At 35.5% G+C, this 18,567-nt stretch overlaps 1 protein-coding gene across 1 annotated transcript; it reads right to left on the bottom strand.

The window, feature by feature from the left end:
• Positions 1-11,616: 11,616 nt before the first annotated feature.
• Positions 11,617-13,963, bottom strand: LOC103944863. Its single transcript, XM_009355338.3, has 3 exons — positions 13,067-13,963; positions 12,605-12,790; positions 11,617-12,308 (listed from the first exon to the last, which is right to left on the bottom strand). Exons 1-3 carry the CDS (start codon positions 13,535-13,537, stop codon positions 12,024-12,026), a joined length of 942 nt encoding a protein of 313 aa, XP_009353613.2. The 5' UTR covers positions 13,538-13,963; the 3' UTR covers positions 11,617-12,023.
• Positions 13,964-18,567: the final 4,604 nt, after the last annotated feature.

Genomic DNA, 18,567 nt, shown 5'->3' with positions numbered 1-18,567 from the left:
ATGCTTGGCAGCTCTAATCATGATATCAGTAGTTTGAAAATGAGTACTCGAGAACAATGCTAGGTAAGCAATTTGGAAAGTTTCCAGGCAGTCGATTCCTGACTGGAAATTTGATTTCAAGTTCCGATTGATTGCTTTCTTTCTCCTTAATCCTCCAGGTGAGAATAAGGATAAAGAAAATGACAGGGGGATTGCATGATATGAGATACTTTTGCTCTCGTCCCTGATGATATGAGATATTCTTACTCTGATGTGACTTATTTGAAGAGGTATTCTCGGAGAGGAAGAAAATTGAGTATTTCGAGATGCTTTGTTGAAGATGCATTCTTGGAGAGGAAGAAAAGCTAGATATTTTTGTAGGTCTGCCTTGTTATGGAAAATAGAGGTCGACATATATAAGGATTTCCCAATAACAAGTAGTGGTGATATGCCTTTACTCTTGTTGAACAGGAAGATTCACATGTTTTTAACTTTATCAAATATCTTTGACAAAGTTGCACGTGATATCCAAAAGCTAATTTCTAAGAAATGTTGACGAACTTTATCCTGAAAATTTGGCTTTTGAAATTCGGAAAGCGGTGTCTCTTCAATTCTTGAACAAGTGGCCCTATTGCTTTTTTTTTTTATATAGAGGCATCAATTGTGCTCAAAATATATGCTCGAAAAATTATTGCATGTAGAATTTTCCCTTTCTTGCATTTTTGAGATTTTATCTGATCTCCTTTTTCCTTCATCATTTCTGAAAAATGGCTTGCCCCATCTAACATTTGCTCAGATTTGAGTCTTAAGAGTGGTATAGACGAGTCGCATATGGATAATATATGGCGCCTGTCCTTCTTATCTTCTAATGGTCCTCTTACGGTTGAGGACTCCGTGATGAAGAATGACCTAACCGCTACAATGGTAACTAGGAATCTTCTTACTCCCAACGATAATAGAATCATTTCCAACCGATCTGATGAGTTGGCCGTTCAAGACTCCTTGACTTTCAATATTCAGTGTGAGGGCTCTATTTCTAATATGGGCCAACGCCTATTTGCTCGAACTCACCAAGTTGAATCATTGATGGCTGAGGTGGCAAGTTTTAAACAAGAGATTAGAGGGCTAAAACACGAGAATAGAGTGTTACACATGCTTGTAAATAATTACTCGATGAGCATAAAAGAAAGCTCGACCAGCTACTGGAATCCGAAGGTCGAACTCAAAATGACAATCAGGGGTTCGAGTCTTTATTCCAAAGACACCCACTGTCTCAGCCATCTGGAGTTTCACCAAGTACTGAAACTCCAAATGATCAACCTGTGGTGCCTTCCCCATCTGGGGTACTTCCGAGTACTGAGGCTTCACATGAGCAACCTTTGTGAAGGTTCCCTCCTGTTTTTTTGTTTTAACTCATGCGTATGTAATTTCTCAGAGATATTAATAGATAAACTTTATGTCATTCAATGTATTGTGCCAAATACAATACAGCATATACTTTACTAAGATGTGGTACTTCTGGACCAACTATCAATTTATCTTTACCTTCACGAAGATAAATGATTATTCTTAGTGTCTAAATAATTTGAGCATTCAACTCATAATCTTCAATCCATATGATTCTTTATAAACATCATGGATAAGATTCGTGTTGGCATATTGTTCGATTCTGCAATTCGAGACAATATCTCTCTCAACACTTTATAAACTTTTGAGACTCTTCAGGAGTTTAAATCTAATATTATCGACTCTTGCAAGAGATTTTAGTATGTTACAACAATATCATAATGAGAGTACTCACTAAGGCAATTTATACCATCCATTGGTATTTAAGTACATATTTTATGCTTTACCTTTCCAGGGTTTTCTTTAAGCAATCTAAATCCTTCAGGGATTTTCTACACTTCATGACACATTTTCCTTTGAAATTTATACATAGCAACTTGCTTCTATGTATATTTGAGGGATTTACTTATGGAGATATGATGTGGGTGACTTATAACCCTTCGTATATAATTCTCCATTCATATGAACTTGTTTATAAGAGCATAATTTTAGGTTTCAATTAGTAACCTTGTGTCATATCATGTGAGTGTAATTCACTGTATTACAAATGCCCATATGTAACTTCATTCGGTTCAACATCTTTTGGCTATTTGTATTATATACATATATATATATATATATATATATGGGTCTGTTTTTCCACGTTCTTACAAGATTGTAATGGAATTGTCTTTCATCATTTTTGGCAAATAATATTTCCTTTCATCGACAAACAAAAGAACGTGACTTAATAGAAATACAGCTCATTGATGAATTTAGTAGCTACTTGTAAAAACCAAAATTACCATTGGTTGGCATCAATCATTGATCCCATATTCTCGTGCATGCACATGCATAAAAACTTTTCATTTCTTTGGATATCCATTGCCTTTTCGAGGGCATTACACTATTTCTTCCAGGTTAGTCATAATTTAGAGAATGCGGATCATAACCTCCTCTAGGGCGTTATAGAGCTGGGATTTTGATCTCCATTTCTGGGAGTTAAGTTATTGGAACCTATTGTCTATCATGCTTTATGCATGAGACATCAACATTCACATGTCCGCGGATTGTCCTTTTTGGGACATGTATCCATAGGGCAACTGTTATGTTTTGGGCATGCAACAGTTATGCTTTGGGAATGCAATAGTTCAGTAGTGTTCTTTTGAAGTACTAAACCTTTTGAATCTAAAGGTCTGCCACGCTTTAGGCGTGTAACAGATTTGTTACCACATTATTTTGTCCAACAGGAACATCAATTCATGTAGGCACATTTGCAACAAGTATATGTGATTTTATTACTTTCGTTGCATCATTAAATGCATCTGGCATTTGATTTGCATATCGTTGCTTCATTCAATTATTCTCACTTCGTTTTTATATTGATTGCTTCATGAATCAAAATAAGACAAATTTTCTTCGTTCTTCTGGAACAATATTTTCTCATCATTCTTTTGGAATGATATTTTCTCATCATTTTTCTGTAACGATGTTATTTTCTCCCCCTAATGGCGGGAAAACTGTCTTATCAAAATCCTAGTTTGCAAGCTGCGCGGTAAATATATCCCCAATCAAGGGTTCCAAATGTTGAATGATAGATGGTGAATCAAATTCAACATAAATTTCCAGTTTGCTTTCAGGCCTCATTTTTAGTACATTGTGGCAGTGCAATAGGCACATAGATAACATAATCAAAAAACTCGTACATGAGTAATGTTTGGCTGGTGCCCAAACACGAGTTGTACTGAAAAATATTGATGGTTGGTAACTGGTCTCAACCAAACTTAATAGTGAATTATGTATAATGGTATGTCCGCGTGTAGAAAAACTTGCAATCTCGTTTTCATGAGCAAAGCATGATCAATTTCATCTGCTTAATAAAATCTTCTGCTAAATCATTTTTGAGTATGAACATGAGGAACATGGTGTTCAACATCAATGCTCAATGATATGCAATAATCATCAAATTTCGAGATGTAAACTCTCCAACAAAATGTATCATACATCAAGGAACTTCTGGTCGTTATTTAATAGCCTATGAATTGGGACTCTCATGGCCTTTATTATGATTAAGTTGTGGCACTTCGGCTCTTCAAACTTAAGGTACTTATCAAGAAACTTCATGTCCGATCTTGAGGATCTAGTGACTTCATTCCTGATCTTTTTGCATGATGGAACTTCGGGTCTAATCATTTTATGTGATAAGGATCAAGAAACTTAAGGTTATTATCTGATCAAGGAACTTTGGGTCCAGTATGTATTCATCGTAACAAAAAAAAAGAAGTACAATCAATAAATTAAAACAATAGACGGTAATTCCAACCATGGTAACTAAATTACTTTAAATAAATAGAACTTGTGATAGGGCTTTAAACCAACACCGTGCACATAAATATGACAAACAGAAAATGCAATGATTAAGTCCTTATCTTTTGCTTTTTTCTTTTTCTTGGTCTACCATTTTCTTTTATTTCATCCCTTTTACTTTTATTATTATTTCACAATTCGAAGTCATTTTAGTTATCCAGGAAATAATAGTAACACTAATTTCCATTGGTGTTCCTCCTCCGGTCAGTTTCAAAAAAATCAAAACGGTTCCCTAGAAACTGATTTGGTATTTCAGGCATCTGCGATGATCGCACCGTTGGAATTTTCTGAAAATTTGATATGTTGTAGGTACTGGACGGACAAACAACTTTGAAGAAGAAAGTATTTCAATCCGAACTTTGCAAGTTGGAGTTCCCAGGCTGTTTACATGGCTGTCAGATTTTTTACGAATTTTGAGTCTGTACTCTTTTGCTTCTGCAAAGGATGATATATAGTCATAAAACACCATATATTTGCTTTAGGGAAATCAGTAGTATGAAGATTTTATGATGAAATGAAAAGATTTTCTTATCTATGAGATTCCAAGCAACATAGGTGAACAGGATTTGTGGCTTTTTACTTTCCACCGACATGAGAGCTTTCCGTGTTGATAACGTGTTGTAAAACTGATGGTGTGCGCAGTGAAATAAATAAACAAGACACAAAATTTACGAGGTTCTTTTACAGTCAGTGTGACTGGAGTACGTTCTCGGGGCAGCAGTGGTGCTTTCATTATAATCTTGAATAATAAGATTACAAAGATAACTCTTTTTATTATCTCATCTCTGCTTCCTATCTTCTTTCTTCCTCTACTAGCCGTATGTCTATCTATGCATATTTGTTATCCTTCTTCTCATCCATTTTATAGACAAGACTTTATACAAAGTTGTGGTGGGATGAACAGTGGATTGGTAGGGGGATAGGTGGCCATCCACAATGAATGGCCTGTGAATTACAATAGTAATTATTTTATTAACTGTGTTAGTGTGTATATAAATTGGAGTAATGCTACTCATTCCACCTATTTGTACTATCATTTGTACCATCTTTCTAATAAGGTTAGGACTCTTCAATGCATATGAGTCTCATTTATATTGAAGAGATGATACAAATAGGTAGCTTGGATAATATTTTTGAATAAAATGACTCTTACTTCTGAGATGTGTAACATGTCGAGTCTAAAATTCTTATTAACATTAATATGCATTTTTTTTAAAATCATGCATTTATATAATCATTGTTGGTCATGCATACATTGAGTTATGTTCATATAAATTTCAGAATTTTTTTCTCATCACTCTCAAGTAGTGATGATGTGATGTTCACCATCTTATTTATTGTCTTTAGATGAATTTGAATTTTGATCTATATGTAGTGGATATAAATTTTAAAATTTAACCTCATCTAATGATAATAAGTAAGGTAGAGAGCACAACCAAAATTAGATTTGCATTTTTAGGAACATGCACAGATACATTCATTGTCGTGGTAACCACTAAGAACCAAGAAGTATAATATTGGAAATTGTAGTTGCTGCACTTCTACAAAAACAACTTGTTCAAGGTCCTTGAGAGTGCGAATCTGATTGTACAAGGTTCTCACATGGGTCCTTGAAAGAGGAGACAGACTCTTCTCCAAAAGATTCTAAGCTTCATAAGCAGATGTGTAGGGAATTAGAAGAGTCTTGATCGACGGGGATGCAGTAGCTTTGACCTAACTTAAAGACAAGTTTGTCTTTTGAGTAAGCCGGATTAATGGTGCCATCGGGTAATTTCTTTGGAGGTATTGCTAGTTGCAATGGTGACAACTTGGTCAAGGTTATGTATGTAACTCAACAACATCTTGGAATTGTGACTTCCAAGTTCCAACACAAAAAAATTTATGCAGTCCATTGGAGTGGTGAATAGGTGAGAAGTATTGAAAGAAGTGAGGAGAGAAGAAACAACTACCATAAGTGAGGATGACGAGTTTTGTGACGTTTGAGTTGCAGTGAAGGAAGAAAGAACACAAGAGGTTTCGTTAGAAAGAACAAAAGAGGTTTCGGTAGAATACATCATGATCGAGTTGGCGTTGGCCTTTGGGCTCTGTGGTGTAAAGATGCATAAGAAGCTTCAAATGTTGACAAGTGTACGTGAATTAGGTTGCTAAGTAGTTAAGTTCGTTATTAGTAGTTAGCTTACTTAGTGACTAAGATAGCCTTGTCTATATATATATATATATGTATGTATGTATGTATATGCAGCTATTGTAACTCATTTCATTCTTTCAATTCAATACATACAAGATATAATTCCTTTCTCTCTCTAAACTGCTATTCTTTCAGATTTCTCTCTCTATATCAAGAACACATATGATGAAGATTTCTTTGTATTCTGACATAGTATCCTCGCTAGGGATGAAGATTTCTCGATCCTGAGCTGCATTTTTGCTTCCTTTTCGCATTCCTGATCAATTTCTTTTGGTGTGAATTTCTTATCTCTTCTCTCTCTCTATTGCTTTGTGTGTTTGTGTATGTGCGAAGTGGTTCTGAGAAGTATATGTGAAGTTATTATGTGAAGTATATGCATGATTATGCACACCAAGTGTTCGATTAATTGCTCCTTACAAGATCTGTTTGCATTGATGTCAGTTTACAAGATTTCTATAAGTTGAATTCCTTGTGATTTTGCACGATTCCTCTTTCTGAAACCCTAATTCTGTGATTCTGTGATTTTGTTCACGAATTCTCGAATTCTTGCATAGTTATCTCTGCAAATATGGTGACTGCTGCACAATTACAGATTGTACAGTCTCCGATTACGAATCTTATTACGAATGTCTCTAATTCTGTTATTGTGAAGCTTGATGATACAAATTATCTTGTATGGAACTATCAAATTTGGTTACTTCTTGAAAGTCATGGAATCTTTGACTTCATTGCTAGCACTCATCCATGTCCTCCTCGGTTTAACGATGATTCGGATGTTGAAGGTGTTAAAATTGAGGAGTTTCAAATTCGAAAAATGCATGATCGTGCTCTCATGCAGTTGATCATTGTTACTCTATCTCCCACAACCACGTCTTGTATCATTGGTTGCCTTACTTCTCATGATATGTGGACAAATTTGAAGGATATGTTCTCCACAGTAACAAAAGCCAGTATTTTTCAGTTGAAAACTGAATTGCAGAATATAAAGAAAGGTTATGATTCAATCTCTCTATATCTTTAGCGGATCAAGGAAGTTAGGGACCATCTCTTTGCTGCAAGAATTCTTTTTTAAGATGATGATATTGTCATTTTGGCACTAAAGGCTTGCCTACTGAGTATAATACTTTTCGAACAGTTATAAGGGGGAGAGATAATGTCATTTCACTCAGGGATTTCAGGTCCCAGCTATTAGCAAAAGAAGCTGTTGTTGAAAATAATTCTATGAGTGAAACGTTTGTGTCTACGATGATGGCAAATGAGCACAAAGGCAAGGGAAAAGCTCTGATGTTGGGAGAAGGGTCTAATCAATCTCAATCACAGAACTATACTCCTAATGGATCAACCAACACTAGTACTTATAATGGTGGTTTTTCTAATCATAATGGAGGGTATAGTTCCAATTACAGAGGGAGAGGAAGAGGCAAAAACACCTACAATTCTAATAATAAACTGAATTCTGGTTTTTCAAACTCCAATGCATGAATGCTTAGTCCAGGAAAACCATATGTTTCTACATGTCCTGATCATGGTTATGATATTCCAACTTGACAAATTTGCAACAAAAAAGGTCACATTATTGTTAATTGCTTCCAGAGACATTCATCTTCCACTTCCATCTTCCAAACCATAATGTCAAATTTGTTGGAAATTTGGACATACTGCCTTGCAATGTTATCACAGAACTAATTTCTCATACCAAAGAAGGGCTCCCTTTCCTAATCTATTTGCCATGCATACAACTTTTTAACCAGCACCTCATGACCAGTTTTGGGCGGCTGATACAAGAGCAACATCTCACATGACTTCTGACTTGGCAAACCTTCATCTTGCAACTCCATTTTCTGGCACAGATACAGTAACCACAACTAGTGGTTCAGGTTTGCACATCTCTCATATTGACTTCAGTATATTAAGGACACCTAAATATGCATTTGAACTGAAGAAAATTTTGCATGTTCTTCATATATCTCAACATTTATTATCCATTTATAGACTTTGTAAGGATAACAAATGTCGATTTATATGTGATGAGTTCTCTTACTGGATTCAAGACAAGGTCACAGGGAGAATCCTTATCCAGGGACTGTGTAGAGCTGGCTTATATCCCATTCCCTTCTACATTCCACCATATCTCATCAATCAAGCACAACAATCATCTGCATTCACTTTAACACACTCATGTTTTCTTGGATAGCAAGTCAAAATAACGTTGTGGCACCACAGGCTAGGATATCCTTCCAACATTGTGACATCTACAATGTTAAAACAATCTAATATACCTATGCCTGTTTCTCATGTGTCTTCAGTTTGTAAATCAAGTTTAGAGGGTAAATTTACAAAATTTCCTTTTTTTTTTCTACGAATAAAAATGTAAAACCCTTGGAGGTGATACATAGTGATGTTTGGGGACCTTCATCTACTGTTTTAGTTGAAGGTTACAGATACTATGTTGCCTTTGTGGATGAATGCACAAGGTTTACGTGGATCTTTCCATTGATAAATAAAAGTGAAGTGTTCAATATCTTTGTTCATTTCTATCAGTTTTTAAATACTTAATTTTCTGCCCATATCAAAGTCTTTCAAAGTGATGGAGGAGCCAATCATAAGTTCAAACATTTCTTTCTTAACAAGGGCATAGTTCACCAAAAATCATGTCCTCACACTCTTGAGCAAAATGGTCTTGCAAAAAGAAAGCATAGACACATTTTAGAAACTGCTATTACCCTTTTACAAAATGCTTTTATGCCTTCTAAATATTGGTTTCATGCCTGTGCTGCTTTTGTGTACCTTATTAATCGAATGCCCTGTCAAACATTGCATATGTTTTCACCATATAAATGTCTCTTTGGTTAGCCTCCTCAAATTTCTCATCTAAAAAGTTTTGGTTGCGCATGCTATCCTCTTTTAAAACCCTATAATACCACTAAGTTACAACCCAAAACAACTCAGTGTGTGTTTATAAGATATGTAGGGCAATACAAAGGTTATTTATGTCTTAATCCACTTGCTAGAAAAATCATGGTTTCCAGACACGTGTTATTTGATGAATTTGATTTTCCATTTTCAAATTCTTTGCACTCATCCACTCAATCTCATAACATTTCATCTTTGCCACAAGCATCTGTCCATCTACCACAATCAGTACCACATTTAGTCACTTCCCAAAACATAGTCATTCCTTTTCACCCATCTCATTCACTTGCTTTATCCCCTACAGCCTCAGAGTCTTTGAATTCCATAACCACTAGAGCCACAGAGTCTTTGCAACACCTTCTTTTTACTGCCTCAAAATCTTTGGACTCCTTTAACCATAATCCATCTTATGAGCCAGCATCTCAGAGTTTTACACAGTCTTAAATCCCTGTTGATCCAGATTTTCAAACAGAAAATCTATCTGTTGTCATTCCCATTCCCTCAGTTAGTTTGCATCCCATGCAAACTTGGTCCAAACGTGGAATCTCAAAAAGGAAAGTGTTCACAGCAACTGTTAAATCATCTGCAAATGCTATTGAACCAACTTCATACAAATCTACTAGTAAACATCCTAAGTGGGAAGCAGCTATGCAAGAAGAGATGGACGCTCTTCATGCACAAAACACTTGGAGTCTAGTTCCTTTACCCTCTAGGAAGAATTTGGTTGGTTGTAAGTGAGTATATAGGATTAAAACACACTATGATGGTTCTATAGCTCGATACAAAGCCCGCTTAGTTGCAAAAGGATATAATCAAGAGGAGGGTATTGATTATAGTGAGACTTTCAATCTTGTAGTTAAACCCACTACTGTGAGGTTGATTCTTGCTTTGGCAGCACAATTCAATTGGTCCTTGAGACAATTAGATGTCAAGAATGCATTTCTACATGGTGAGTTAACTGAAGAAGTGTATATGGCCTAACCTCCATGATTTCAGAGTGCTATTTATTCTTCTCAGTATGTGTGTAAGCTAAATAAGTCATTGTATGGATTGAAACAAGCTCCCAGAGCTTGGAATGAAAAATTTACAAGCTACTTGCCTGGTTTGGGTTTTAAGCCCTCTTTTGCAGATCCATCATTATTTGTTAAACATACTGCTGCTGGTACAATTGTGTTGTTACTCTGTGTGGACCGCTCATCTGCAATGATTGATGATATTATTGTGGAATTAACCAAAGAGTTTGAAATGAAAGATTTGGGCAAGTTGAGTTACTTTCTGGGGTTGCAAATTACTTACCACTCTGGTGACTTGTTTGTCTCTCAGTCTTAATACATCAAGGATCTGCTAAACAAAGTTGATTTGCAATATTCCAAGCCATCTCATATTCCTTGTTTACCATATCACCGACTTCTTAAAGATGATGGCATTCCATATCACAGTCAAGAGCAGTATGTGCTTTTACAAGGCCAGACATAGCCTTTTTAGTAAATCAATGCTGCCAATTTATGCATAATCCCATGAATTCTCATGTTATTGCAGTTAAGAGAATTCTTAGATACCTCAGTGGAACAATGGACTATTGTCTGAGTTTCAAACCTGGAAAACCACATATGCAAGCATACAGTGATGCAGATTGGGTGGGTGATCCCAATGATCGCATATCAACTTCTGGTCATATTGTATATTTTGGTTAAAGTCCAATATCTTGGACTTCCAAGAAGCAACACACCGTGTCAAGATCTTCGACTGAGGCAGAATATAGAGCATTAGCTATTTCAGTTGCAAAATTGGCCTGGATTAGACAATTATTGTGTGATCTTCATGTTTCTGTGTTCACTGCACCAGTGATTTACTGTGATAATTTTCAGCAATTGCTTTGTCTTCAAATCCAATGGTTCATTCTCGAGTGAAGCACATTGAAATAGATTATCATCTTGTCAGAGAAAGGGTGGTTCGCAGAGATTTGAATGTTTGTCATGTGTCCTCCAAAGAACTGACCAAGGGTCTTGCTGCACCTTTGTTTTAGTCTCATTGTTCCAATCTAATGCTTGGTTCATCCAAGCATGAGATTGCGGGGGATGTAAAGATGCATTAGAAGCTTCAGATGTTGACAAGTGTACGTAGATTAGGTTGCTAAGTAGTTAAGTTTGTTATTAGTAGTTAGCTTACTTAGTGACTAAGATAGCCTTGTCTATATATATATGCAGCTGTTGTAACTCATTTCATTCATTCAATTCAATACATACAAGATATAATTCCTTTCTCTCTCTAAACTGCTATTCTCTCAGATTTCTCTCTATATCACATATGATGAAGATTTCCTTGTATTCTGACATGTAGTACCATAAAACAGAAATTGATAGAGTGAGAGAAATAGTTGTTGAATTTTTTAAGTCGACAGGCTGAAGGTCCCACTTCAACAAAACCGACTCGATAATTACCATCTGCCAAATCCGTCAGGTGTGGAGTTTTATCACAAAATGTTTCGATATTAATTGGAGTGAAATTAGGATATTAAAACTCTTCTTTTCTCAAAGATATGACCGATGTGAGATATTTCAACAATAATGCAGTGTGAGAATTAGTGAAAAGAACGAGAATGGTATTTTAGGAGAACGACTTGATGGGTTGTCTATTCACATAGCTTTCAATGGATACATATTTCAAGTTGACTACGTACAACCACTCAAAACATTGTTCTGCTCGTCCAAATCTCCGTCTTTAAAAACATTCATACAACATGCATTCCACAATTTCAAACAAACCTATTTACATTTATTTTACAGAAAATCATAACTAAATCAGTGACGTGAATTTGGAGTAAAAAAGAAAAAAAAAAAAACCACCAGTTACAGGAATTATTACAGTAAAGAGTTTACGCTGGCCAAAAAAATATTTTTTATTTCTTGAAAAAGGATGTCATATGTGGAATGAACAACTCAACTCGGTTAGCAGTCCCTGGCCAAAAAGTAAACTCAAATTGCAGTAAATTCTGTACTCGATTTTCACAAGCATTCACAGAAGGGGATCATCAGTCATAAGCGCATGAAGTCTTATTGAACTTGATGGGTTTGGTGACAGTGGGATCCAAAACCAAAGGACAAGTGATTCGCCTTCGACGCTTCGTTTTCACTAGCTTCCCTACCACGTACGCTCGAGACCGGATTTCAAATTTTAAGGTCAACGGAATTGGAACCAATGCACCAGTCTTTGAGTACGTCAAACTTGATCCAGCCCCGTATAGAGGAACCTTGGTTCCTTGCAAGTTTACTGATATAGTTCGGAGGCTCTTTCTTGGCTGATAATATTTCTTCAACTGCGATAACAAAATCCAGAAAATTTTGTAAGTTGCTAGACTATATGAATCAAGAGTCAAGACCGAACGTTCATAGTTCGGTAACATTATGTCCTTGTACAGTAAATTACTTCGTCCGAAAATTGTCAATGGAACTCGAATGGTAAGCGGCAAAAAAACTCAGGCGCACATATGAAAATTTGAAACTCGAAGCACCAACATGTGAGAACACAGAAACCGAAATAGCATAGTTTACCCTATACATTCATAAATTTTCTTAGAGATTAAAATTGTAGTCATGGAATAGCGAATCCAACCTGACCAATTGCTACCGCAATCTCTGAATAGAGGAGACCGACAGGTGAGGAGGTAACATGAATGCCGAAAATTGAAGCAGAGTTGCGCACACTGAGTCTTAATGAGCCATTCACCGTCACCAGCTTTGTTGGAACTCCACTGAAGTCTGAACCCTCACCAATGTAGAAGTTACTGATATCCAAGCTCTGCAAGAATCATAAGTCCTCCGTTAGATCGAAACAATTTCATCCTATTGAAACTGCATAGTTCCCATTTTTCCTGCTACATTCCTTGAATTGAAGAACCCCAGACACCCTTTTCGGTTTTTCCAAATTACAAACTAACTATGGCAAAACGAAACACATTATACATCATCACAATAACAACTTAGACAAAATTCAGCATCAATTTTTTTTTTTTTGAATAATAAATATTATGGGCATCTTGAACAAAATATTACACTAGTTCAAAAATTAGCCTACCTTAACTACAATTTCTGGTTTGTAAGGCCTGCTTGCACCCCATATGATCAAGCAGAAGACAGTGAACAACACCACAAAGCTAAGAAGAGCAATCAAGACCTGCACACGCCGCGAAAGCGACTTGTCGTTGAAATCATCATAACCCCCTTCCTCCATAATCACCTTACACTCCGGCCACCCCTTGTCATTCCTCGGCTTCCTACCGCCTTTTCTACCGGAAGATGACCTGAAAATCCCAGAGAATCGGCTCGCGGAGGAGTTCCTCGAGTGGCGGCCGAAAGAGGGGTGTGAGGGTGACTCCATGGGGCTGTTGTTGTACATTGGAGTGGCATGCATTGACGAGGACTTGTCCCCATCGTGTGAGTCCCTTGAAGGGCTCTGCACATAATACACAGGTGCCTTTGGGGACCTTGATGGTGATGATGCAGCTAAGCTTGTGACATCAGACTCAGATTTTGTTGAATGCATCATTGCCTGATTAGTAATAACTACGCAGGAATTGAATTACAAACTTACAAGTCAAAGCTTTGTGCCAAAAAATTCCACCACAAATTTGGAAACTACACAAGTGAAAAGAAACACAGAAATTGAGTGGAATTTCACGAAAGATCAAAACTTTCATCAAATTCTTGGGTACCCAGAAAAGGGTTTTGAAAAATATGAGCTGGTTTCCATGGTGGGGTGAGAAACTGAACAAATTGATCACTTGGAATTCAGTACTGGATAGAGAAAAACAAATGAATAATTTGAAAACGCTTTCAGAAAATTTCACCAGAAAACTAATTGAACAGATGAGAAGGTGATAAAAAAATCAACAGCCGCCACAAATCAATGTGTTTCTCTGTGTGTCGGTAAGAAAAGGAGAGAGAGTGAAGTGACACTTTTGTTAAGAACCAATAAGAAGCTGTGCCCTCACATGTTATAAATTGATCAAAGGATAGTGTCGGCAGCACATATAATATTAGAGAAATACTAAAAAGGATCTGACGTGATTTTTTATAAACTATATTAAATTTTAATGATAAGGATAAAATAAAGAGTAATGTAAATAGTATCAATATTGAATTTTTAGTGTTAAAATATAATTTTTTGTTAAAATGAACAGTACCACGGATTTTTCGTTAAAACTTCATATTTTATAATATTAAAATAAAAATTCTCTTATAATTGAGATATTTGTAACTTTTTTATCACCTCATATTTTGGGAACAATACTTTATAATGTTGAGAAATTATGTCAAAAATATAATGTGACAAAAAGATTATTAAGAATCTCAATTTGAGAGAATTTTCTTAACATTTCTCGTATTATTATCATTAGTATATTATTTTATATATACTGGTGTAATTATTTAATCATGATTGTAAATATTATAATAGTATTTGGTGGTATGTGATAAGGATGCTGCTCAGCTGACCAAAAAGACAAAAACAAATGGCATTATTTATTTGATGGGATTTTTTTTTTTACAACCTACCTAATTTTGATTTGGAGCCTAGTGTTTGTGTTTGTTTATTTATTCATTTCTTTCTTTTCTGTTTAATATTTTATTTTGCTCGTTGAGGTACTTTTTAATATTTCCGAGTGGTTGTACTTTTTTCTTCTACAACATGGTTTATTAAATGGAAGAAAACAACTAACTTGTATATTTAACGTTAATGCATTTTTCTGGTGTACCTGGAAAATGGTTATTTGTCAATGGGTGATTAAATTTCTAATACAATCGTGACATAAGAGGTAGGAGACTTTACGAGCCACACTGACGTAAAAAAAGAAATAATATTTAGTTAATTCAACAAAAGTCGTTTAGTCAATCAACAATAGCAAATGATAACTGTACAACTCGTAATACTTTATAACCACAAGTTTTTATAAAGTTCAATCGCGAAACGATCTCATATGTTATTTGATTCTTTTCATATAAATAATTTTTATATAGTAATTTATAATATGAATTATTTCAGCCATAAGTATAAAGTTTTGTAAATCAATTACGAAATGTTTTGAGAAAGATTTCCTCACATTGTTTGATTAGCTAGGTATTATTTGGAAAGAAAAAAAAAAAGAGAAAAAACCGGGCACTAATCCAAATGAAGATGGATTGTTTGCCTTTCCATTTTCATATTCATTTCATGTTTTTTTGTTTGTGTGGTCAGGGTTAAGGCACGTTAACATTTTATATTCCTATTACTTTTTGTTTTATTATTTTTATAAAAAATTAATATAAAATGTTAACGTGACTTAATCGTGATCATATATCACAAGAGGGCATGTGAAGAATATAAACATGGTAGGGCCACCTTCGAGCCAAATACACGTGGGCTACGTGCCAATGGTTGGGTGGGACTGAGAATGAAGAAAGTCAATAGGTAATTCATTACTAGTTGCCCAAAGCAACGAGAAAAGAAAAAGGAAGTGATTTCAAATTTAAAAATGCTTTTAAATAGCATTATTGTAAGCAGTGTTATAAAATGTAATAAAATATCATCTCGATCTGCTGTTTATATAGTCGATATTGTCTCATTATACCAATAGAAAATAGTTTTAAAACTAAAGAAATTTTCATCTTTTTGTTTTTCTGTGTTTGGTTTTTGGCCTTTTATTGAAAGGTGGATCAATAAAAGTATCGATATATTGCTGATTACTACAATTTTGTTAATATTGTCAATTTACAACAATAATAGTGCAGTTTGAGAACTTTATTATAATAATTTGAAAGACCTTAAGAATATGGAATTTTTTTGGTAGTTTAAGGTAGTAAATTTTTTTTTTCTATATATAAAGAGAGTAGCCTAAAATGGTCAAGCATTTAAAATACCATAAATTGTCCCTCTAGAACTCTAAAAATTACAATTAAATTAAAATGAGTTAAAATAGTAATTTTTGTTGTAGTCATATTTAGAATAGGAATGTAATTGTGTAAATCTTATGAAATCTGAAAAAGTATTATATATTCCTATAGGATTAGATTACCTATTAAATGTTGCAATCCTAAAAGGAAATGTTTTACCCTTTCTACTACTATAAATAAAGGCATAATGAGATGAATCAAACACACCCATAATTACACATCTCTCTCTTTTTCTCTACTATTGCTGCACCTTTCTCTCTCTATAGCCTCCATAATTGTTCAGTAAATTATGCCTACAACACATTATCAGCACTCTCTTGACGTTGCGCTAAAGAGAGTTTATTCTTCAATCAGGGGAGTATTACGTTCTAATCATTCTTATTATGATTAATTTATTATTTTATTGAATTGATCTACATGCTATTGATTCAATTTCATTTTCTATGTTAAATCTAATACAACGCATTGGAGATGCAATTCCGGCTTTCCGAGAATGATCTTCTACAAATTCAAAGGCTTTTGTTGTTTTCTGCCAATCAGGTATGCTTAAAATAAAGTAAGATATTTGAAACGATCGTGAAGCATGAAAACACTCCCCATGATGCATGAACCCCCTACATTTATATTTACTTTCCGATATATATATTGTATATGTTCATATATTTTGTCAATATATATATTTTATGCTATGTGATATTTGTGAGTCAAAGAAACAAAATAAAATAGGCAATTTTGGGTATTTTTTCCAAACCCTAACCAGAAAAAAGGGGAACCAAGCATTATTTTTTTTATTTTTGTTCTAAAAACCCTAGAAATCTGAAGAGGAAAAAAAAAAGGGAAGTCAATAAGTTGCGATTAGCTGGCTTGAAGCAAAGCCAAGAGGCACACCTAACCTGGTCCACACATTGGGCTTCTGCCTTCAGCCCACACTCAGCCTGCCTCCCTTTTATCTCTGTAGCCTGTAGCTACATCCTTGGATCAATGACTCGGCCCACTCGCTGCTCTCTTGATGTAGCCTGCATCAATTCATGCCATCTCATCCGTGCACACTGGGCTTTTGCTCCCTGGCCCACGTTGCAGCCCTATGATTGCTGCCTGTGATTTCTTTCTCTCGGCCCCTGAGTGCAACAAGCTTGCAACCTTGGTTTTTATGGGCTGCCTATAGCAGAATCACACGACCCATAATATCACAGGAAGCATGCATCTTGCTTTTCAAGTTATTAGGCTGTTGCTTTTCAAGTTATTAGGCTGCCCAATGCAGCCAACCCAAGCCCAAAATATTTTTGGGGCTATATTTTTCAAATCCAATGCTAATTTTTAGCATTCTAAATAATTTTAACTGAATGTTATTATTATTTTTGCTTCTGCAATCGACCCTGTATGGCCCGATTTATTGAATTAATTAAAAGTGACCTGCAGTCTATTAATTTGATAATGAATCCAAAATTATTGACCTGAAGTTCACTTTTGGACATTAATGATTCAATATTTTATTTCTTTTCTTTGAACCGTTGACATCCTTTCGTAGTCCCAAAACGCTCACACTTGAGTTCCCGAATAACCTCAAATCCACTACACTTAAATCAGCATATTGCATTCTGTGTTTCTTACAGGAACCTCTCATTATGAACCAATTGTTCATAAAACTAAATTGAACCTGTAGTTTCAAATTTAGTGCCTTTGAAACCCGAAGTTTTCATAAAACAATACACCCATGAAAACCCGACGTTTTTCATGAAAACCATGTCTTACCACTCGAATGTTCTAACTCTAATGCTTATGGTTGATTCATTCCCATAGCACTAATCACAATTTTGTTCCCTCCAATTCAGTGGATTGTCGAACTGTAACAAGTTCGATTTTCCTGATTTGGACGTTTCTAATATAAACCACTTTATGTGGGGTACAAGATGTGAATCTCCACTTGACTATCAAGAAGCTGAGAAACCATTGAAGCCAATAATGGCAAGGAAGAGTTGATTAAGCTTCTGCCATGATCTTCATTCGAAGACTTATGCCCGAAGCATTATGAATGGAAATACCTCCTGAACAAGGATTCCATGGCTCTTTGGCTCGCTCCTACGGACCATATGATCATGCGACATATTGCCCGAAGCACACCATGATTACGTTTATGAATGAGTACAATTCTAAAGTTTATAAATCTGATCGAATTTTGACTGGAGAATATTTTTCTTGTCCTTCCATGTTTCTAACTCGCCCCTGAAGCAGCAATGTAGAAAGATGAAGTTTACTAAATTCTCAGATCTGATTACTACCACAAACGTGAGAGAAAGGTATGGACCCAGTCTGGCTAGAGTCTACCGAATGGCTCGATCCAGTTCGGTCAAAGCCTAATCGAATGGTGATGCACTACTTTGGCAGGGATACACCGAATGGCATACTCTCTCACAATCTAATTGGGAGTTTGTTTTTACAACATATGGTAGAATCAGGGCCTGCCAAGGTATGGCATCATGCCCGAAGCATGATCCTTGGCACCTAAGACCTAAAGCTTCAAGAATAAGGGATAGTATTCTCAAACCTCAACCCTGCAGAATCTACTTTCGTCTTGATGGAATAGATCATTGGTTATGCACCTATTCGTGCCCTTACCAATGTTGTTGAGGAGTACCATTCTAGTAGTCA

The sequence above is a fragment of a genome, unplaced genomic scaffold, assembly GCF_019419815.1.
Source record: "Pyrus x bretschneideri cultivar Hongxiangsu unplaced genomic scaffold, Pyrus_bretschneideri_v1 Contig26, whole genome shotgun sequence".
In the NCBI taxonomy this organism is placed as follows: Eukaryota; Viridiplantae; Streptophyta; class Magnoliopsida; order Rosales; family Rosaceae; genus Pyrus; species Pyrus x bretschneideri.
Note: the sequence above shows the minus strand (reverse complement) of the source record. Positions and strands in the feature narration are given on the sequence as shown.

Coding starts and splice junctions, on each gene's coding strand:
- LOC103944863 (XM_009355338.3), bottom strand. CDS start 13,537: ATGATGCATTCAACAAAATCTGAGTCTGATGTCACAAGCTTAGCTGCA. Junction 12,791..13,066: donor AACCAGAAATTGTAGTTAAG/GTAGGCTAATTT, acceptor TGATTCTTGCAG/AGCTTGGATATCAGTAACTT. Junction 12,309..12,604: donor TTGCGGTAGCAATTGGTCAG/GTTGGATTCGCT, acceptor TTGTTATCGCAG/TTGAAGAAATATTATCAGCC.